Source organism: Mytilus californianus, unplaced genomic scaffold (assembly GCF_021869535.1).
Source record: "Mytilus californianus isolate M0D057914Y unplaced genomic scaffold, xbMytCali1.0.p SCAF_2, whole genome shotgun sequence".
NCBI classification, from domain to species: Eukaryota; Metazoa; Mollusca; class Bivalvia; order Mytilida; family Mytilidae; genus Mytilus; species Mytilus californianus.
Genome location: NW_026262668.1, coordinates 65,235,069 through 65,258,071, shown reverse-complemented (window position 1 = coordinate 65,258,071; position 23,003 = coordinate 65,235,069). Strand labels below are relative to the sequence as shown.

General features: G+C 32.7%; 1 protein-coding gene and 1 long non-coding RNA gene across 5 annotated transcripts in view; one reads left to right on the top strand and one right to left on the bottom strand.

The window, feature by feature from the left end:
* LOC127730258 (uncharacterized) overlaps positions 1-23,003 on the top strand; it is a 346,186-nt gene that overhangs the window by 139,248 nt on the left and 183,935 nt on the right. The window lies entirely within an intron of this gene.
* The window catches only part of LOC127730241 (contactin-3-like), a 63,044-nt gene that overhangs the window by 7,478 nt on the left and 32,563 nt on the right, over positions 1-23,003 (bottom strand). For all 3 annotated transcript variants that reach the window (XR_007995004.1, XM_052238537.1, XM_052238538.1), the window contains exons 11-21: positions 21,083-21,191; positions 20,558-20,751; positions 17,497-17,769; positions 13,333-13,656; positions 11,325-11,497; positions 9,083-9,203; positions 8,224-8,400; positions 5,915-6,064; positions 4,360-4,460; positions 3,068-3,151; positions 2,369-2,537 (exon numbers count right to left, since the gene is read on the bottom strand). Coding sequence is in view for 2 of the 3 variants with exons in the window: in XM_052238537.1 (XP_052094497.1) it covers positions 2,369-2,537; positions 3,068-3,151; positions 4,360-4,460; positions 5,915-6,064; positions 8,224-8,400; positions 9,083-9,203; positions 11,325-11,497; positions 13,333-13,656; positions 17,497-17,769; positions 20,558-20,751; positions 21,083-21,191 (1,875 nt within the window). In the remaining variant the exon portion in view is untranslated. The remainder of the gene's footprint in view (positions 1-2,368; positions 2,538-3,067; positions 3,152-4,359; positions 4,461-5,914; positions 6,065-8,223; positions 8,401-9,082; positions 9,204-11,324; positions 11,498-13,332; positions 13,657-17,496; positions 17,770-20,557; positions 20,752-21,082; positions 21,192-23,003) is intronic.

Sequence of the window (23,003 nt, the reverse complement as noted above, 5' to 3'; positions counted from 1 at the left end):
CTGGTGGCCATCTTGAACAGTAAATCGGCAACAAAGTAGCAACACTTCATCAGCACCTCATAAGGAACATTCATGCCATGTTTGGTTTCATTCCATTCAGTGGTTCTCTAAAAGAAGACATTTGTAAATATTTCCCATAGGGTCCTATGTTAAACTAAGTCCTCCACTGTCGGCCAGCTTGGATTATTGATCGCCTTCAAAGTAACAACACTTGGTCAGCACTTCATAATGAACATTCATGCCATGTTTAGTTTCATTCCATTCAGTGGTTCTCTAAAAGAAGACATTTGTATGTATTTCCCGTAGGGTCCTATGTTAAACTAAGTCCCCCACTGGCGGCCATCTTGGATGATGGATCGGCTTCAAAGTAACAACATATGGTCAGCACCTCATAAGGAACATTCATGCCATGTTTGGTTTCATTCCATTCTGGGGTTCTCTAAAACAAGACATTTGTATGTATTTCCCATAGGGTCCTATGTTAAAATAAGTCCCCCAGCTAGATAATGGATCGACTTCAAAGTAACAACACTTGGTCAGCACCTCATAAGGAACATTCATGCCATGTTTGGTTTCATTCCATTCAGTGGTTCTCTAAAAGAAGACATTTGTATGTATTTCCAATAGGGTCCTATGTTAAACTAAGTCCCCCGCTGGCGGCCATCTTGGATGATGGATCGGCTACAAAGTAACAACACTTGGTCAGCACCTCATAAGGAACATTTATGCCATGTTTGGTTTCATTCCATTCAGTGGTTCTCTAAAAGAAGACATTTGTATGTATTTCCCTTAGGGTCCTATGTTAAACTTAGTCCTCCATTGGCGGCCATCTTGGACTATGGATTGGCTACAAAGTAACAACACTTGGTCAGCACCTTATAAGGAACATTCATGCCATGTTTGGTTTCATTCCATTCAGTGGTTCTCTAAAAGAAGACATTTGTAAATATTTCCCATAGGGTCCTATGTTAAACTTAGTCCTCCATTGGCGGCCATCTTGGATGATGGATCGGCTACAAAGTAACAACACTTGGTCAGCACCTTATAAGGAACATTCATGCCATGTTTGGTTTCATTCCATTCAGTGGTTCTCTAAAAGAAGACATTTGTAAATATTTCCCATAGGGTCCTATGTTAAACTAAGTCCCCCGCTGGCAGCAATCTTGGATTATGGATCAGCTTCAAAGTAACAACACTTGGTCAGCACCTCATAAGGAACATTCATGCCATGTTTGGTTTTATTCCATTCAGTGGTTCTCTAAAAGAAGACATTTGTATGTATTTCCCATAGGGTCCTATGTTGAACTAAGTCCCCCCTGGCGGCCATCTTGGATAATGGATCGGCTACAAAGTAACAACACTTGGTCAGCACCTCATAAGGAACATTCATGCCATGTTTGGTTTCATTCCATTCAGTAGTTCTCTAGAAGAAGTTCAAAATGTAAAAAGTTAACGACGACGACGGACGACGGACGACGGACGACGGACGCCAAGTGATGAGAAAAGCTCACTTGGCCCTTTGGGCCAGGTGAGCTAAAATTCAGCTAAATATGTGAAGGTGTTTAGAAAAAGGTCGGTATAACTGTTTGTTGCGGAATGACTGAATGACAGAATGAAGGAATGATGGATGAGGTTAAAACTATATGACCCTGACCACTTAGTGGCGGGGCCATAACTAGATGTGTCAGAAGGATTGTCCTGCTGGCAAAAAAAGCTTGAAGCAATTTATTTTAGAACTGGAAGTTTGAGAATGAAAGTCTAAATAACTGTTTAGCAAAGTTTTCAAAGTCCAAAGCCCGTAATTTCAACAATTAGGGGAGCGCAACCAAACGTAAACTCCATATATAACTCATCATAGTAGACTCACATACTAAAAATCAGCTCAATATGTGAAGGCAATTAGAAAAAAGTCTGTATAACTGTTTGTTGCAGAATGACAGAATGGCGGTTACAACTGTATGGCCCCGACCACTTTGTGGCAATGCCATAAAAATACATCTATATAATTACAATGACAGATGTGGAATTCAAATCTGTTAGGATTGTAAATATATCTTTTATTAAACTGCACTTGCTTCATACTAACAACCTTTCACTAGCTATTAGCTAAACTGTTTTACCAGTTGATCAGTTTATAGAGATGAATTCATACTGCAATTTTGGTATAACATTTTAGCAATTCATATTGTGAAAGGTCAAAGCCTTTAGGATAAGCACAGTAATACGAAATAAAAACAACACAAATATTGAAAAAAAAAAATTACAACTACCAATTTAAAATTATACGCCCAAAACTTTTGATTCACATTGTTAGGTGCATCTGTACTGAATACAATTAACATCTTTATGATCCTTTATAGTTACTTACTTCCTTCAGCTGAATAAATGATCCTTGCAGTAGAATTCTGTCCGTTTCCATATGCATTACGTGCCTGAATCATGACATAATATGGCAGATAGAAATTATCTTTTCCAACAAGCTGGACATAATATAGTTGACCTTTAGCCAGGTCATCTGGTTGGGATAATACATTGTGCTACAAATAATTATAATATTCCACATAATGATATGTTGTTCATGATATAAACTATAGAATATATGCATAGAATTGTCTGTGTAATGTACTTAATGTAGCCAATAAATTGTTGACACAGAGATATGTCTCACTTTTTGTTATATTGATTGTAAAATGCAAATGTTGAAAATGAAATCCGAATATTTAAACTATGCAAACATTCAAAGTTAATGAACCATGACTAGAGGTCCAAAAACTATTGAATTAAAAATCTATTTCATCTGATGTACATTGATAACATAATATGATCCAAAGGATTTTCAGTGAAATTAAGACAATGGCAGTCAAAGTATTGTTTCCATGGAAACAGATATACAACTTTTCTCCATCTAGATTTTTTTTCTGGTTTTATTGTGTTGACAGATTGCTGTCTTATTTATGCAAGCCACAATCTTCTTTTATTTATCTACACCCAAATTTTTTGAGTATAATGCAATATGCAATAAGATAAAAATCATAATATTTATATACATTTATATAATAAAACTTACTCCAATCCAAACTTGCGTGGTATCTGTTCTCCAATACAGTCTGTAATATAATCCAGTACCTCCATGGTATTTCTGGGGTAAGGGCTACAGATAAAAAAAAATAAACAAATTGTGTCATCATAAAGGACAGCAAATCCCCTAATTAACTGTTATTTAGTTTACTATATTTTTACTTTATGAGTGAAGGTCAAGGTCAGTTAATTTTAGTATGGACCTTTTGAACTTTATAAACTAAAATATAACATCTCTTTTCTTCCCCCCCCCCCCCCCCCCCCCCCCCCCCCCCCCCCCCCATTAATATGGTCATCATTAACAATAGTTGTAGACTGAGGTAAAATCATTTTTAGATGAGTATCTGATGATGAAACCTAATATTTGAAAGCCAAGGATGTATAAGAACCAAAACAGTTGAAGACTGATTAATGCAGTTTAAAAAGATGATTTCAAACTGTAACTTAACATTAAACCTAGTTGGTATTGTGAAAGTAAAATGCCTTTCGGACAGTAACATCCACTAAGTGTTTGTGGGATTTATTAAGTTGTAACTTTAATTAAAATTTTAAATTCAACAGAATACAGCTATAATTTTACAAAATTCAGAGTACATTTCTTCCACATGCATGAAATGGATTAGATATAGATCAACATTACTACACTGTCATCCTAAAAACTATTGAAATGATCCGTTTATCACTCTAAAAGCCATGTGACCTCTAAAGAATAAAATGTGTAAGAAATAATATTTTAAGATATCTTCATATTTTCATTGAAGTTGTACCCTTGAGGAATGTTTATAGCATTCCTATAAACATTCCAATGCTGTCAAATAAATAAATATATCAAGTAAACAACTAATCACCAGATGGCAGTAAAATACTTCAATTTGACCTTGAATAAATTTGTGGATGATATTTTCAGACATGAGGAACATTCTCTGTGGATTTTTTTCTAAAAGTCAAATTCATTTCACACAAAATGATTGGAGAAAGTTACAAACATTTATCTACTCACTATTTTCACTGATGAGTCTTCACCGAATTTAAGAAAATTATGTTATTAAAGTTAAAGAAGATTAAACTACAGTTTCCCCCTCCCCCATCTGTTTTATACATGTGTTTATTAAAGGGCACAGATACTGCCTCTATGACTAAATTAAAGAAATCTGTAGGACTCGGGATAACAAAATGGCAACTTTGTACCACAAGAACTTACATTCCATTTGATGGTCAGATCACCAACCGTTAGTACATACATTCCATTTGATGGTCAGATCACCAACCGTTAGTACTTACATTCCATTTGATGGTCAGATCACCAACACTACCCCCTCCTCCAGTTATATTCATGAAATCAGGATGCACTGATGGAGCAGCCATCAGGGTCTGGTAATAAGCTGAAAGTAATGTTTTACACTTCTGTAATATCATAAACGAGAAGGAAAAATTTTACCTTGAATAAATTGTTAAATAAGATGCTATAATAAGCCTTTAAAACTATCAGTCTCTAATCAAACAGAAATTTTACAATAAGGAATGTACTTAGTATGATTCAGGACAGTAATATCATTCTTGTGTAAATTGCAGTTGCTTTATGCACTTGGACAATACACAATTCTTAATCTGAGTAGTTCATGCATAGTATATAGGTCAAAATAGCCCAATTCCTTGCAAAACCTTATGTTTCTCGCATAGAGTGAGTACATTGCCAAAATATATCATTCCTACATAAATTGTAGTGCCTATATTTGTACGTTTACACAATTCTTAATCTGAGTCATTCATGCATATAATATAGTTCAAAGTAGCCCAATTATCTGCACAACCTTTTGTTTCTTGCAGAAAGTGAGTGCATTGCCAAAATATATCATTCCTACATAAATTGTAGTGCCTATATTTGTACGTTAACACATTTCTTAATCTGAGTCATTCATGCATGAAACATATCTCATGGTAACTTTATTTTTGCATAAACCTCCATTACTATTCATGATGTGAGAACATTTATGAACATCAGGACTTCGAACAAATATTGAACTTTAAAAATTTCTATAACTTCTTTAAAAAATTTGTGAGATAAATGTTAAAGAAGGATTTCCAAAAGTCATAAAATAAATGGGGAATGTGTCCATGGGACACAGATGATGCCCCTGCTCGCATATAACGTTATAAAGGGAAATAACTCAAGAATGGTAAAAGTGACACTACCCAAATTTGTACTTGATCTGAGTTTTGTGGTAATAAGCATTGTGTGTACGTTTCATATCATTTGGTTGAGGCAGACTAAAGTTAGAGAACTGAAACAAAAAATTCAGCAATTTTTCTATTTGTAAAGGGGCATAACTCTAGAACGATAAAAGTGATGCCACCAAAATTCAAACTTGATCTGAGTTTTGTAGTAATAAGCATTGTGTGTAAGTTTCATAACGTTTGGTTGAGGCAGACTAAAGTTAGAGAATGGAAACGAAAAATTCAGCAATTTTTCTATTTATAAAGGGGCAGAACTCTAGAACGATAAAAGTGATGCCACCAAAATTCAAATTTGAACTGTGATTTGTGGTAATAAGCATTGTGTATAAGACTCATAGTATTTGGTTGAGCCAAACTAAAGTTAGAGAACCAATATTGGGACGTACAGAAGGACAAGGGTAAAACTTAATGCCCCTTTGCTACGGTGGGGGGCATAAAAAGGAGCTAAATTATGTCTAGAAGCAATTCAAAATAGCTAAAAAAAAAGGAAACAAATGTAAGAATATAATTAAAAATAATTCTTCTTATTTCACAAAGACAGGAAGAAATCAATAGCAAATTAAATTACATATTTTGAAAACTTAAATTATTAAATTCTAACCAGATTTTAAACTGAATTGGCCCCATCCTTTGATATTTTTGGCTCTTATTTTAAATCTGTAATTATTGCCTGGCAGAAGTCCTTTCAGCTCATATGTTCTTTTCCTTGTATCTAGACTACCAACAATTAATGTATCTGCATGAAGTATCTCTACAATATATATAAATGAAAAAGTTATCATATTATCCAACTACTGTGGATTCATTATTAACTTGTAAAACCTTAGAAGATGAAAACCACTTTCTCCTCTACTGTCAAATTAATAACATATTACGTATAAAACTTTTTAATGACATCGCAATAGATAATCATATATTTCCAAATCTGTCTAATATTAAAAAACTAGTAGTCCTGCTAAATCCTTCAAATATAAACCAAGTGAAAAAAACAGGTTCCTTTATAAAACAGTCTTTAGAGCTGAGGACAGCAGACTCTTAGTTATTTTTGCTTGTATACATATATATATATATGTGTATTCAAATCAGTTTATTTGTTGTTGTTATTATTTGTACTATGTCACAAGTATCATGTTTTACATATATGAAAATAAAGAATTAAATTATTATTTGTTGGATACAAATTTTCGTGGATAAATATAGATTCTACCACTGCATCGAGTGTGATACGATATTTATCCACTCGAGACAGTTAAATTTTCAAATTTAAAACGCGAGGCTCGCCGAGCGTTTTAAATATTTAAAATTTAACTGTCGAGAGTGGATAAATATCGTATTACACGAGATTTGGTTGTGGAATCTGTTTCTCTAATGATTTTCAAACAATACGCAGGCAAATTTATTCCGTCTTTTCGAATGATCTGCAAAAAGATGTGTTCTTTCTATGTGACGTCATCAGGCATGGTCGCCTTTTTTCATGCCGTCACAATAGGCAATTCAGAGGAAAGCAAGAAAATTCGACGTCATAATCGGATTTTAACCAATGAAGAACTGAGATCAAACGAACCACACGTTGATTAAATTTTTTTTATACAATGGGTGCAGAAAGGGATAAATTGACGAAGAATTAGAGAAAGGTAAACAACAAATTTAAAGGTTCAATAAATTCAAATTTTCTATAGATATAAAAATAAGGAGATTTGGTATGATTGCCAATGAGAAAACTATCCACCCTAGTTCAAATGAAGTGGATGAAAGCAATTATAGGGCAACTTTACGGCCTTCAACAATGAGAAAAACCCATACCATATAGTCGGCTATAAAAGGCCCTGACATGAAAAATATGAAACAGGTTTATCTGCAGTCTTTGGCAAAACCACGAAATTCAAATATTCTTGAAAATCCAATATTTCCTCAATCCACAAAAATACATGATTATAAATAATAGAATAGAAAATTTTATTTTAGTCAGGTTTACATGTACATTACAAACATAAACTCTGTAGAGGTCTTTGCCGACATTATTAACAATGAAGCCACAGTATACTGTAAATTCAGAAATTATTGCTAAGTTTTTATTTATGCGAATAATGCGACTACTTATGTATCGCAATAATAAAAACTTGCATTCTGATATCAAATGCATACATCTGTATGTAGCTTTTCCAAAATTCGCAATAGTTAAACTCACATTTTTGTTTATTTTTCAAAAATCGCAATAATAAATGCATGCAATAATTTCTGAATTTACAGTACTAGTCAACAGTCAACAAAATACTGCTTTAAATAAAGCTATAAACAGATGTTTTAAGATGAACTGATCGTCTGAACTGAACATGCAGCAATTAAAAATAAAAAACTTATAAGCATATCAATTATCATTGTAACAAGATGAAAAGGAACTGATTAATAATTTTTTAACTAACCCTAATCTTACAAAGTCTACCCGAGATATTTGCCCACTACATACGTTTTTTCCTGCCAAGTTATCTAACATATATCTAGATGTGCCCTGTGGTTGTTAAAATTGTTGCTTTGTTTTTGCAAGCATCAGTGTTATTATCGGGCTAAATTAAGACTGTACATGTTTGATTTCTTTGCCAAATTTATTTAATTTATATAACCACATGGCTTTGTTCTTCAATTCACAATCATGGCCTGATCGTCAGTTTGCAAAGAATTACGCTCAAACTGGTGCTAGGAGCCATCTTAAATTTGCAGTGAGGTTAGAGTTTTTGCTCTGTGTTGAAGGCCTTACTGAGACTTTGAGATGAAAAACAGCAATAAAAGCACTGATTCCTCTCCTTTTTGTGTTTTTTGCTTTGCACAAACAGATTTTATGTCATTGATGGAAACACCATATCCTTTCTTTTTCTATTAAAAACTGCTCCTTCATTTCTGATTTAAGCTTACTATTTATGCCTGTTGTAGCATGGTACCACTGTCCTGGCTCAGAGTCAACATTATATATCACTTCGTACTCCAAAACTGTATTTCCACGGTCATTGCCAGTAGTCCAATAAAAAATGATACTATTTGTGGTAACCCTTCCACTGTCTCCATACAATCCTGACGGAGCTTCTGGTACACCTATTTAATAAAAAACATTTAGAAAATTATAAATTATTCTTTAATATAAAATCCAAGTGAAGTTAATGTCATAGGACATATGAGAGTATGGATGGGGTTTACAGAATACAGAATAATGGGCCAAATCTAAAGAAAAAATTAGCCAAAAAATTAAAGAATAGTGGGAAATATGCCAAAAAAAGTAAAGAATAGGGAATAATGGGGTACTTAAATGTAAAAGACTAGAGAAAAAAATTAAAGAATATGTCAGAAATGAAGGACCATCTAAACCCTCGTACATGTCAGATGGACACATACAAATGTGCTTGATACAACATATAAAAAAATCTAAATATTGTTGACATGTCATGCCAAAATAACGAGGAACAGATCTCATTAAAAAAAAAATAAACAACAAATGCAGGAATCAACTAACTGATCTGATAATTTATTTTTAATGTGATTACAAGTTTCTATTCATACTTTTATTATCCTGAACATGCATGAAATATTTGCCACTGGACGTTAAGCAAACATCAACCAATCAATCATCCTTTATACATTCTAAAAAATGTTGATGAAACTCCAAACAGTCCAAAAGATCTCTCTCTTTAAAAATGTTCCATAATGCAGATCATATTTGTGATGTGCAGGAGTCCGTCATGCCATAATACAATACAACTTTCCTGTCAAATAACCCTACCTTGAACTTCTACTACCCCTGCTGCACTCACGGAGTTAAGTGGTGTAAGTGCTGTACACTCATATTCCCCTTCGTGATAGTATTGTAATGGTTTGATGTACAATCCTACTGGATTGAAAGACTGAAAACATAAACATTGGTTTTTCACCATATTGAAATATACATGCTAAACATAAAGTACTATGAGCTATTTAAAGATATTAACATGCTACACAAAAATACTATGAGCTATTTAAAGATATTAACATGCTACACAAAAAATACTATGAGCTATTTAAAGATATTAACATGCTACACAAAAAGTACTATGAGCTATTTAAAGATATTAACATGCTACACAAAAAGTACTATGAGCTATTGCTCACTAGTTTTTCCCTTTTTCAAAATATAAGTTTCTGGCAAACATGAAGTAGTAAATAGAAGAAAATTTGTAAGGGGTTCTGCAGAACACTGTCTCTCGCTGGCGATTTCTGCTGTCAGCGTAAAAGTGTAATGTTGACTTAAAAAAGTGAGTCTGTTTATCAGTAAAATACAGAATTTAACAAAAATTTAAACTTTTTCTTTACATGCTTTTTCCTGGTCTTGAAGATTAGCTTCTGTCCAAGTTTTATAACAATCCATGAAGGTTTACAAATTTATCATGTCAAAAAAGTTTAATCCCAGAATGTTTGTAAATTTTAACTGTAAATAACTAAGTCTATTTATCAGTAAAATACTGAAAATGAAAAAAATGTGTTTTCAAAAGTTAGCTTCAGACATTATCTCTTAATCCTAAAAAATGTTTGCCAAAGTTTCATAAAATTCTTTGAATGTTTGATAATGTAATTGATGTGTAACAAACTTTAACCCCAGACTGTACCTATTTGTTAAATGTAAAAAAATAAAGTCCATTTATCAGTTAAATACTGAAAAATGAAAATAAAATATTTTCAAAATTTTGCTCTCGATACTGTAGTTTGGTCATAACTAAGCTTCTGTCCAAATTTCCAAAAAAATTCTAAAAAGGTTTGACAAAGTTATTGATGACTGAAAAACTTTAACCTCAGACTGTATCTACTTGTTATCTTTAAAAAAACTAAGTCCATTTATCAGTAAAATATGGAAAAATTCAAAATAAATATTTTCAAAATTTTTCTCTGGATACTGTATTATGGTCATAAACAAGCTTCTGTCCAAATTTCTTAAAATTCCATGAAGGTTTGACAAAGTTATTGATGTCTACAAAAACTTTATTCACAGACTGAACCTAATTGTTGACGCTGCCAATGCTGACGCCTACGCCGGAATCTAGGATTGCTATGTCTCGTTTTCATGACATAAATGTCGCAGGCTAGGCAAAAAATGAAAATGTGTCACATGGTTTAACCAGATGATACTTAGTGCCATATATCAGGAAACTACAACTTATAGTTGCTGAGAAAACTGTGACAAACAATTTCATATATGTGCATGACATTTTATATAAATATCTATGTTCATGGCAAATAGGAAGTCGAAAAATGAAGTACATGTATTAAACTGAAAAGGTATAACAATGTATGGCTTTAGAGCATAATTATGAGCTTAATTTGGTACCATATTTCAAGAGGCTATGACTTATAGTTGCTGAGAGAAATGTTTCATAATTGTGTTACAGACAGACAAAGGTAAAAAAGTATACTCCCTTCTTTAGAAAGTGGTTAACAATGTTAAGAATACAGTGATTTTTTATTTATCTGTTCAAAAAAACCAAACTAATAAGCTAATGGGTATTATCAAAACATATAAGGTGATTCCATACATGTAACATTTCACAATATTTGGTCAATATGATCTTATTCAAGTCGAATTTCAGAGAGGATACATATTTTTCCTTTCAAAAGAGCTGCCCTTTCATATACGGTAAATGCAGATATTAATATGTGCATTTATTATTGCAAATCACCTGAAAAATTTCATAATCAGTAGTATTTCAGAGGGAGATTTTGCATTTTCAACATTAGAAGTGAAAGGAACTAGAATACAGGTTGAAACAGAAAATTTATTGAAATTCTGTGTTATTTACCAGGGACCCTGCAATTAATAAATCTTAGGAGAGTATGCATTCCTGGATTCAGGTCAGATACGATAACATTGGGTTAAACCATACAAATCTTCATTTTTATCAAACTGTTATTAGACAGACAGATAGACAAGGTTAAATTGCAATGCAGTCCCAACCCTAGGAGTGAGTATAACAATATAACCAATAACAGAAACATACTTGTGTAAAGAAATAAGCCTCCTCTTCCATATCTATTCTTTTTCCATTGAATTTCCAAACATAAATAAGATCAAGATCAGGATCATAAGATGCTTCACAGTTTATAAACACAGTGTCATTCTGGACATAATTTACATAAAACTTGTTTGGTGTTCTGAATAATGTTGTTCCTTCTGGAAATACAATATGTCAAGCAATGAAATAAGAGTGTAATAAAATTCTCATACTATAACAAAACCCTTTAAAGTTGTAAATGTATCAATCAGTCTATTTTTTTGGTATCACAATCTAATTAATTTAGAGAAATACACAATTATATCCAATCATTTATATTCATTCTATTCATGTCATTTTTAATGTTTTTTAAACTTTCAAAGAGCACTAAGGGAGCTAGCTACCATTTGATTTTTATGGGGCGGCTAGGATGAAAAATTATGTCCTGCCTTTTTTTTTTAAGTTGTAATCTCTGTCCTGCCTTTTTATTTTTCACTCTATTCGGTCCTGCCTTTTATTTATTAGTTTATCCAGACTTTTTTTTACATAAATTGTCATCCTGCCTTTTTTTTTTGCCAAGTTGCTCATCCTGCCTTTTTTTTCTTACTCAAAACTCCTGTCCTGCCTTTTTTTCAAATTTCATCCTAGCCCCCCATAAAAATCAAATGGTAGCTCCCTCAGGGAGATGATTCATAATTTCCAAAATAATTTCTTAATTTTGTTAGTGCCTTTATATTATGTGTAAAAATTCCAATAGGGAACATATTTAATATTATTGTTGTAATTTAATCATTATTTAGATGTTTCCGCCACTGGCCTTTTTCAGTTTCTTATTTATCCTTCTAATCTTCATGGTACACAATGGCCGAAACATCTAAAACTAGAGGCTCTCAAGAGCCTGTCGCTCACCTGTATTTACTGATGCTTTGGAAATCATGTAAAATAAGGTTAAAATCATAATTAATAGTATTAGATATTAGATATTATAATGATATCTAAGATAATAACAAAAAACTGCAAAATTTTTGTAAAATTACTAACTCAGGGGCAGCAACCCAACAAAGGGTTGTCGGATTTGTCTGAAAATTTCAGGGCAGATAAATCTAAATCTGATGAACATTTTTGCCACCTGTCAGATTTGCTCTAAATACTTTAGTTTCAGAGATATAAACCAAAAACTGCATTTTACCTCTATGTTCTATTTTTAACCAAGTCGGCCATGATGGTTGGAAGGCGGGGTCATCGGACAAATTTTTTAAACTAGATACCCTAATAATGATTATTGCCTAGTATGGTTAAATTTGTCTCAGTAGTTTCAGAGAAGATTTTTGTAAAAGATTACAAAAATTTACAAAAAATTGTTAAGAATTGACTATTAAGGGCAATAACTCCTAAAGCGGTCGACTGACAATTTTGGTCATGACAACTTATTTGTAGATCTAACTTTGCTGAACATTATTGCTGTTTACAGTTTATCTCTATCTATAATAATATTCAAGATAATAACCAAAAACTGCAAAATTTCTTAAAATTACCAATTCAGGGGCAGCAACCCAACAACAGGTTGTCAGATTTGTCTGAAAATTTCAGGGCAGATAGATCTTGACCTGATAATGAGTTTTACCCATGTCAGATTTACTCTAAATGCTTTGGTTTCAGAGATATAAGCCAAAATCTACATTTTACCCCTATGTTCTATTTTTAGCCTTGGCGGCCATCTTGGTTAGAAGGCGGGGTCATCGGACACATTTTTTAAACTAGATACCCTAATGATGATTGTGGCCAAGTTTGGTTAAATTTGGCCCAGTGGTTTCTGAGGAGAAGATTTTTGTAAAAAGCTAACGACGACGGACGACGGACGCCAAGTGATGAGAAAAGCTCACTTGGCCCTTTGGGCCAGGTGAGCTAAAAAGTTCCTTTTTAAACAATATCCTTATTTCATGATAACTTAAATACTGAGATATTGAATTGGTTATAATAATTTAACAGGTAAAGCAATTTTTAGAATACTTGCCTTGTACTGAGAGTTGACAAGAACTTTGGTCTTCACCTAAATCATTTGTAGCAATACAAATGAAAGTCCCTTGATCTTCATTCCCTATATTTGTAATAATAAGGTCTCCATTCAAGTTCATTCTATAATGAACTGTGTTATCTACAACAGTCCCAGTCATCACTGTTACAGGCAAGTCTTGCAAGTTTCCAAACCTATCTTGTTTTGCCCATCTAATGGAAGGCCTTGGAGAAGCTTCAGGTTGACACGGTATTGAAATATTTCCACGAATAGCGCCAGCTAAACTTTGTGGCAGAGGATTCTTTGTGAAGGAAGGAGCAAATGCTGAAACATAACATTATTCATTAAACTTAAGTATTTAAATTCATGCATCAAACTTATCCTAGCAAACAGAGAGATTAGCAACCTTAACTGTTATTTGTCTTCACCTAGGTTGAGGAGTAACATTAAAAGATTGAGAAGTTTTCAGTATAATGTGGTATCCCTTATTTGCATTATATACTGTGTTCATGTTCAACATTAGTAAAAACCTAACATGATCCTGATTTTTATTCCCATGCCCTACAAAGTGACAGGAAATGAATTTTGCCACTCACCGTACCCCTGTATGCAATATCCATGACAATATCTGTAATCAAAATTTGCAGAATCTTGAAACTTGGCACAATGTTTTTTAACACTTAAAATGTAGATGGAATGTAAATTATAGACAAAAATGAAATGTGTACCATAACCAGTGAATCAGTGAAATCTTCTAACTTATATTATAAATAGGAATTTAGCAGGGCACATCATCGAAAAAAATAAATAAATTTGAATGTCACATAACTTCTCCCCATTACTCAAGAATGAAACTTGATATCTGGTGACTAAATAATCAACACTGTGGCTGTTGACTATGCACAATTTTCATTTTAAATCTCTTGGCCAAAAAAGCAAATTGATTTATCTTGTATTGAAATATTGCATTTTGCAGTATGGGATTTGTTTATTGTTGAAGGCAGCAGCATACAGTGACCTATAGTTGCTTACATCTATGTCATTTGGTTTCTAGTTGATAGCTGTCTCATTAGCAGTCATACTACATATATTTTATTTCAGAAAGTATATATAATAGGATAGGTTACTACTTGAAAACTTTCTACCGTATAGCGGGTTATTTTCGCGGGTGTAAATTTCCTGATTATGGGGCAACAAAGATTACTGAATATTTTGGCGGATTCTTAAATCCCAATTTTATATTTTGGCAGATCCTGAAAGTTGTAAAAATAGACAAACAAGTGTCTATTGTTATGGTTAAATGATTGTTTTACCTGCATGACCTCTTATTTATTGATTATATTTTGATACAGTTAATCAATAGAATACCAGTACTTAGATATTTGTCACAGTTGTACAAACTTCTTGTAAATGTTACGGTTGATTAGTTACAAAATTGACAGGACCTTTGATGTACTAATTAGGTTATAAAATTATCAAGAGAGACTTGTAACTCTTATATAATTTGACCCTTATAAACTAATTTGCACCTGACAGCGATTTTATAAATTATATGTGAATAATGACCTTTGGCATTTATGTTGTTTTTGACCCGTTGACCAGAAAAAAATAGATCCTTTATAAAACGCTTTAGCTATTAGAAAGTACCTAAGATATGCATCAATTTTCGCGGAATTTATTTTCGTGATTTTCCTTTATCCACCAAAATAAGCGAAAAAAAAACAACCCCCACAAAAAAAGCCTGCTATATGGTATTATATGTGGGTATTGAAAGGATGTTGTCAGAATTTCTGTATGACTCCCTTATTGCGGCATCGTTTATAGGGAATAAAAAAGCAGAACTCCTCTGGCACTATTTAAGATAAACACTTCATATGTGGTGTTATATATACATTATAAAAGTAATTTTACCCATGGTAATGGAAGTTTGATTTTTGTCCATCAGGACAGAAAAAGTATGAATAAGTATTTTGTGTTACCCAACATATAGTGAAATATTGTGAAGTACTGTATTTGGAATATGAAAATAATACCTGAATCAAAGCTTGTATTATAGATTGGAATTCAATAGAAAAAATAAACTAGAATTGTGTGTGAACTAACAAAAGGATACCCCCTTGCCCCTCCAAATTTGATTATCTCCACTTGAACACCCCAGATGTTGGACCAGCAATATTTATAGATTTCATAGGAGTGAGAATGGGATATCGCTTTATAGCAACTCGGAGTTATTTAATTTCAATAAAATAATAAACAAGCCTTTGGCGAGTTTATTATTACTATTTAAATTAAATAACGAGAGTCAATATCAAGCGATATCCAATTCTCACAAGTTGTTAAACCTATTTCTCTTATGGTCAACACTCTCATTATGTTAAATTAATAATTCCGCGAATCGTTCAACTAGTCTTTTGCACATGCCAGTATGACGTCATATGTCCTTTTCCGGTGTCAAACTTTAACATCAGGTTAAAAGTGTGAGTGTTTTGTATATTATTGAAGAAATCACAGATGTCCGATGCCATTGACGAAATGTACATCATCTTAACCTTTGAAAGTCATTCATGACCTAACGAATAGCCGATGGAAATGCCATGATATCGTCTTATGATGCTGGATAAGCCAATCAAATTAACGCAGATTTTTGTATCACTTTTTCGTATCACACTCCATACAGTGTGATACGAGAAATATCTATGCATGCAAGAAATAGATAAAAGGCCACAACCATAAGAGAAATTCCTTTATGAAAATCCACAGTTTGATTATCTACTTTTTTTGCCAACTTCTTGCAATTGAATTTCAGACTGGTCGATCTGGAGTGTAAAACTATGCTGCTTTTTTTCTAAACAAAATTATCTTATAGTAAAAAAAATACAGTAATTAAAGAACCTTAGTGAGTGCACTCACATACCCCACGTCCCCACATTGTCACTGGAGAAATAAAATAACTGTAAGAAAAAAAAATTGTATAAGAAAAAAAAATTGAATCATAATTTCCTTTCGATATGCACATCTACATAGTATGTCCTTATTATCTACAAAGTTTCATGAAATTCTGTTGTGTGGTTTCAGAGGAGTTGCGATGACAAACCTTTGCAGAGGTATATTGAAGCAAATAAGTTCAAAGGGGCGTAACTCCTAGAAAAAAAATTGAATCATAATTTCCTGTCGATTCGCTTATCTACCTAGTATGTCCTTATTATCTACAAAGTTTCATGAAATTCTGTAGTGTGGTTTCAGAGGAGTTGCGATGACAAACTGTTGCAGAGGTATATTGAAGCAAATAAGTTCAAAGGGGCGTAACTCCTAGAAAAAAATTTAAATCGTAATTTCCTGTCGATATGCACATCTACGTAGTATGTCCTTATTATCTGAAAAGGTTTCATGAAATTCTATTGTGTGGTTTGAGAGGAGTTGCGATGACAAAAGGTTGCAGTAGTATATTGGGCAAATAAGTTCAAAGGGGCATAACTCCTGGAAAAAATATTGAAACGTAATTTCCTGTCGATATGCACATCTACATAGTATGTCCTTATTATCTACAAAGTTTCATGAAATTTTGTTGTGTGGTTTCAGAGGAGTTGAGATGACAAATTGTTGCAGTAGTACATTAAAGTAAATAAGTTCAAAGGGGCATAACTCCTAGAAAAAAAAATTGAAACGTAATTTCCTGTCGATATGCACAACTACATATGAAATTCTGTTGTGTGGTTTGAGAGGAGTTGCTATGACAAGAAACAGGACTGACGGAATGACGGACGGACGGACGGGTCAAAAACATTATACCCTCCGCAACTCTTTGTGTGGGGTATAATTAAATGTATTCTAACAATAAGAAGCAATATAATATAAATGATTATCATATTGTAAGATATGACTTCATACATTGTCTCTGATTTTGTAAACTAAAACATCTTCCCCTTAGATATTTAGGAAACTTCTGTCTTACATTATAAGTACAACATATATTAGGGTCTGGATGAGGGTCCTTCATTTCTGCATTCTTTAATTTTTTGGTCATTTTTCTCTATTCTGTATAGTTTTTGCCCATTATTTTCTATTCTTTATTTTTTAGGTCCATTTTACTGTAGAATTGGTCCTTTATTTTCTATTCTGTAAACCCCATCCAGACCCTCATATATGGTATTTTTTGCAACTTACCCAACACTCTTAGCTGAGCAGAACTTAATACTTGACCAAGGATGTTAGTAGCTCCACACTGATACATTCCACTATGTAATTCCGGGTTAGTATTATCTATAGTAAGTACATTCCTTTTGATAGTTACACGAGGGTCATTAGCTAGGATCATTGTACCATTACGATACCAGCTGTACTCAGGTGTTGGGTTGCCGTCAGCTAGACATTGCCAGGAAATATGAGTGCCGATGTCTACATGTTGGTGCTTCAGAGGCATCAAAAAGTATGGCTTTGCTGTAAAAAATGTATATTATATTCAAACTTTGGTAAAACAAACAAGTGAACAAGATCCTGCACAGTTTAAATACAGTCCCCTTACTTTAGGAAGCCATACTAGAAGTATTGTCGTTTTAAGTTAGTCTCATTCCTTTGGCAGCTACTTTTTGTTTAGGTTAAAAATTGAATTAAAATTTATAATTTATAATTTTAGTTTATGACCCAATTTAAAATTCAATAAATTAGCAAATAACTACCTTCTAAGAACTATAACACAGTGGAAATGGTATCCCTAACATGTTAAATTGTGACAAGATTACTGTAAATTCAGAAATTATTGCGTGCATTTATTATTGTGATTTTGTCATTTGAGACTAAAATGCGATTTTAACTTTTGCGATATTGAGAAAAATTCTGTGTAATTCATATAAAAAATTTTAAAATGCAAGTTTAAATTATTGCGATTATAACCCTGTCGCATTTTTCGCGATGATAAAAACATCACAATAATTTCTGAATTTACAGTACTAACAATGAAATCATCTTTTACCGATTCCTCATCAAACTGCAATTATGATAGAGTTCACGAAATTTATTTTTTTCACTGGTGGTCCTTGAAGAAAATCTACTGGTCGTGATATTTTCATTAAATAAAGTATTAATACAGAGGGAAATTGGATATAGCATTTTGCTTACTTATTTAATTACCGTCTTCAGGAAGTTCCCTTTATCCAATCATGATTGAAATCATAATTTCTGCAGCCCTAATCTTTTACTAATTGGTATGATTGGTATCTAGGAGGCTAGCCAATCTGTTCTTGATTCATTTAAATTATCCAATCAGATTGTTAATTGCAGTTTTTGTTTTATCACAAGCGCGCTCTTGATCACTTTTGAATTTGCAAAGCGTATGCAGGCTGCTTTTCATATTCCAGTTACAATTCAATTTTATTTATCACTGGAATTATTTAAACTTTAAAAGCTAAACGTTTTTAAACATGTTTGTTTAAAATATGACGTCTGAACGTGCATATGTTCGTGCGGAACAACAAATAAGAAACATTCTTAATATTCCGGAATGGTATATTTTCTCAAATGCTGAAATTCGCTATGTGGCCAGAGAACTTAAGAATTGTAGAGGAAATTTAACAAGCTTCTATTGGATATTACGAATGGATTGTGCAGCGCAATGCAACGGGTGCCTATTTTGTGGTGAAATTTTCAAATTGTGTGAAATTCACAACAAATATTCCAGACAGGCGTGAGCGGCGTAAAGGATTTTATATTGCCTTTGGATTTACACTTTGAACACTTTCATCGTTAATAAACTGTAGCAATGTTTGAATCAGAAAATGAGGAGATCGGAAACCCGATGATAGAGCTATCGGACATTGACCGGGTCAAAAAGTGGGCGGCCAGCAAAAAAGTAAATGAACATTCGGCGGCGGAGTTAATCAGGCTAGGATATGATTCCATAGAGGCCCTTTCTTGTCTCCTGCCTGAAGATTTGACAAAGTCTAAGATCCCCATCGGGCAACAACGGCTACTGCTGCGTGCAGTAAGATCTACGTTTCCAGCGGAGTGCGGGAGCGAATCTAACATGGCGGCGGAGGAACAACTTCCGGCATCTTCACCTGCAGCTCAACTTAACGCATGCGCAACATTGACGACAGATGGCGGGTCAGTTCAAACCGGAAGTGGAGATTTATATGTGCAAGCTATAACGGAACAGCTTCAACAGCAACAATCGTTACCATTAGGAGATAATCTGAACATCAGCAAAACAAACCAAGGACAATCAACAGTGCATCCTGAAGGTATTCAAGAATTTGACTGTGTTTCTAACATTATTTCGTGGAAAGACCCACAAATATTTTTAAAATCTTCCTTTAATTATGTAACTATAAATTTTTATGACATAACTGATTTCGTAAATGTACATATGTCAGGTACTGGTTTTTCAGAGGAAAAACTTATTTCAGATGCTTCTGGGGGTCAGCTTATTTTCAAATCTGGTCCAGTTAAGCCAAAACTTGAGTCCCTGAGTTTGTGTCAATATTCAAACTTTGGTAAAACAAACAAGTGAACAAAATCCTGCACAGTTTAAATACAGTCCCCTTACTTTAGGAAGCCATACTAGAAGTATTGTCGTTTTAAGTTAGTCTCATTCCTTTGGCAGCTACTTTTTGTTTAGGTTAAAAATTGAATTAAAATTTATAATTTATAATTTTAGTTTATGACCCAATTTAAAATTCAATAAATTAGCAAATAACTACCTTCTAAGAACTATAACACAGTGGAAATGGTATCCCTAACATGTTAAATTGTGACAAGATTACTGTAAATTCAAAAATTATTGCATGACATTTATTATTGTGGTTTTGTCATTTGAGACTAAAATGCGATTTTAACTTTTGCGATATTGAGAAAAATTCTGTGTAATTCATATAAAAAATTTTAAAATGCAAGTTTAAATTATTGCGATTATAACCCTGTCGCATTTTTCGTGATGATAAAAACATCACAATAAATTTGAATTTACAGTACTAACAATGAAATCATCTTTTACAGATTCCTCATCAAACTGCAATTATGATAGAGTTCACGAAATTAATTTTTTTCACTGGTGGTCCTTGAAGAAAATCTACTGGTCCTCCATATTATTTCTATTGCAAAATACCAAAATTGTGTCAGTCCTTTGCAAATTTTGGTTGTCAATACCTTTCGGATTACCAATTCTCAATAACTCTGTAATCTTGAGGCTTCTTAATTGGAATATATAACTACATAAGACTTGATTACTTACTGTTCAGTACAAGTTGAAAATCTTTGCTTTTTGAACTTGATCCTCTCGTTACAAGACATGTGTATAATCCTTCATCCTCTGCTTGTGCATTCTCCAAAATGAGTACTCGGTTAAGGTCACCATATTTAACCTTAGAAGGGATACCACCCTTTCTGGACCAAATATAATTCCAATTGTTTTTGTAATCAACGGCACTAAAATTTATAAGTAAATTTTAGATATCTATGAACACTAAACATGGTAAATCATATTAATAATTCTCTAATGCAAACATATATTGTATAAAGAGACTCTTATATATCAAAGAAAAAGGCCAAAAAATAAAAAAAAAAAAAATAAACACAGGTAAAATTATTTACACAGATGTGTCTTGACTTTTTTAAATACAATCAAATATTCCATTTGAAAACCTGTCTACTAATGATGCATTTTGCTGACAACTCCTAGCTAATGCAAGATAAAAAGTGGAATTTTGTTGTAAACGCTTTGAAAATTGCAACTGTAGAGAATGTCAAAGATACTTACGATCCATAGGCAAAACATTCCAGTCTAACATCTTGTCCTCTGATTGGTGGATTTGGGAATACATTTATAAAATCATCCTGGAAGATTGGACCCCAGTCATTTTTAGCAGCTGTAAAACAAAAGATCTTTCAGGATGTACTTTTCATAATGATATAGTTGAATCAGTCTTTAAACTGAAACCTGCACTAACAGCAAACTTGAACTTTATTGTCAACTTAGTTTGAATACATTTTCATTGACATGTAATAAGGGTAATAATGAATCCACTGTATTGACTCATTTTATATTGTTAGTCAATTTAAATAGCATTGATGTATCATGTACATTTCTTTAATGAAATTATACACATGCCCCATTATTAATTGCATCCATAAAGAACATGAATACAAAATAAAACCTTTTATTCAGTTTAAGCTTCTAGCCCATTTTTAAAATTTTAACATTTATAAAAAAGAATATGGACCTCCTGTTGTGAAAACAAAATATTTTAAATGTATATTATTGGGTGATTTTAATATGAATTTTAAAGCACCAAGCAAACCTCCTCAAAAATGGCTGAGTGTTTTAGAATCATTCAATCTTCAACAATTGATTGTAGATGCTTCAAGGGTTACAAAGGATACTAGTACATTGATTTATCATATCTATGTCAGTAATTTAGATAAGGTACAGGAATCACATGTCTGTAAATATGCAATTAGTGACCATTATCCTATTTGTTTAACAAGGAAAGAAGTCAATAAAGACAAAAAGAATACACACAGTACAATAACATACAGGAATTTCAAAAAATTTGACCAAAATGAATTTCTATTAGACCTTTTTATAAAATTGAATTTGAAGACAATCCTTCTGTCTGTCTCCAATTATTTTATGATATGTTGAACAAAGTTTTAGATAAACATGCTCCTGTTGTTGAAAAGAGAGTTAAAAAGGATAGGCAACCTGATTGGTATAGTAGTGAAATTATGTATGCCAGGAACATGAGGGATATAAATATAATGCACTTGGATTGTGGAGTGAATATAGATTTTGGAGAAATAAAACTAAACAAATAATAGAGAATTCAAAAAAGAATTATCATAAAAACATGGTAAAAGACTCTAATGACTCAAAATCTTTATGGAAATGCCTTCATAGCCTGAACCCTAGGGTAAAAAAAGTCCCCACATGAGTTAGCTACAGATGAGAACAATACAACAACAAATAATAAAAAATCTATAGCAGATACTTTTAATAACTTTTTTACTTCCTGTGCTGAAAAACTAAGAGAGCAAAGAGATATTACATCTGTTGACAAGGCAGATTTCAATAATCTTAGCACATTCATTAATAATCAATTAAAACAACAAAAACATGAGAAATTTACCATACCACCAATAAAGATAAATGAGCTATTTGATGAGTTAACCAAATTTGATGTAAATAAATCATCAGGAACTGATAATACTGGACCCAAAATCCTTAAAATAAGTGCCCCATATATTGCCACTCCTCTCGCATATATATTCAACAGAATGATCGATACTGGTATATATCCTTCATTACTGAAAAATGCTAAGGTAACACCAGTTTACAAAGATGGTGTCAAGGTTTTAGCAACAAATTACAGACCAATATCTGTTCTTCCATCTCTATCAAAAGTATTAGAAAGGCATGTCTCAAATAACATGTACAATTAAGTACTTGTCTAAATTTAAACTTTTACATCCTACACAATCAGGTTTCAGGCCACATCAATCTTGTCAAACTGCACTTATTGATATCATTGACAAATGGCTGCAAGAAATAAACTTAGCAATACTGTTGGACTTCAAAAAAGCATTTGATCTTGTAGATCATGACATTCTTTGCTTAAAGCTTGCTATTTACGGATTCAGTGAGTCTGCAGTAGGTTTTTTCAGGTCATACCAAAGTAATA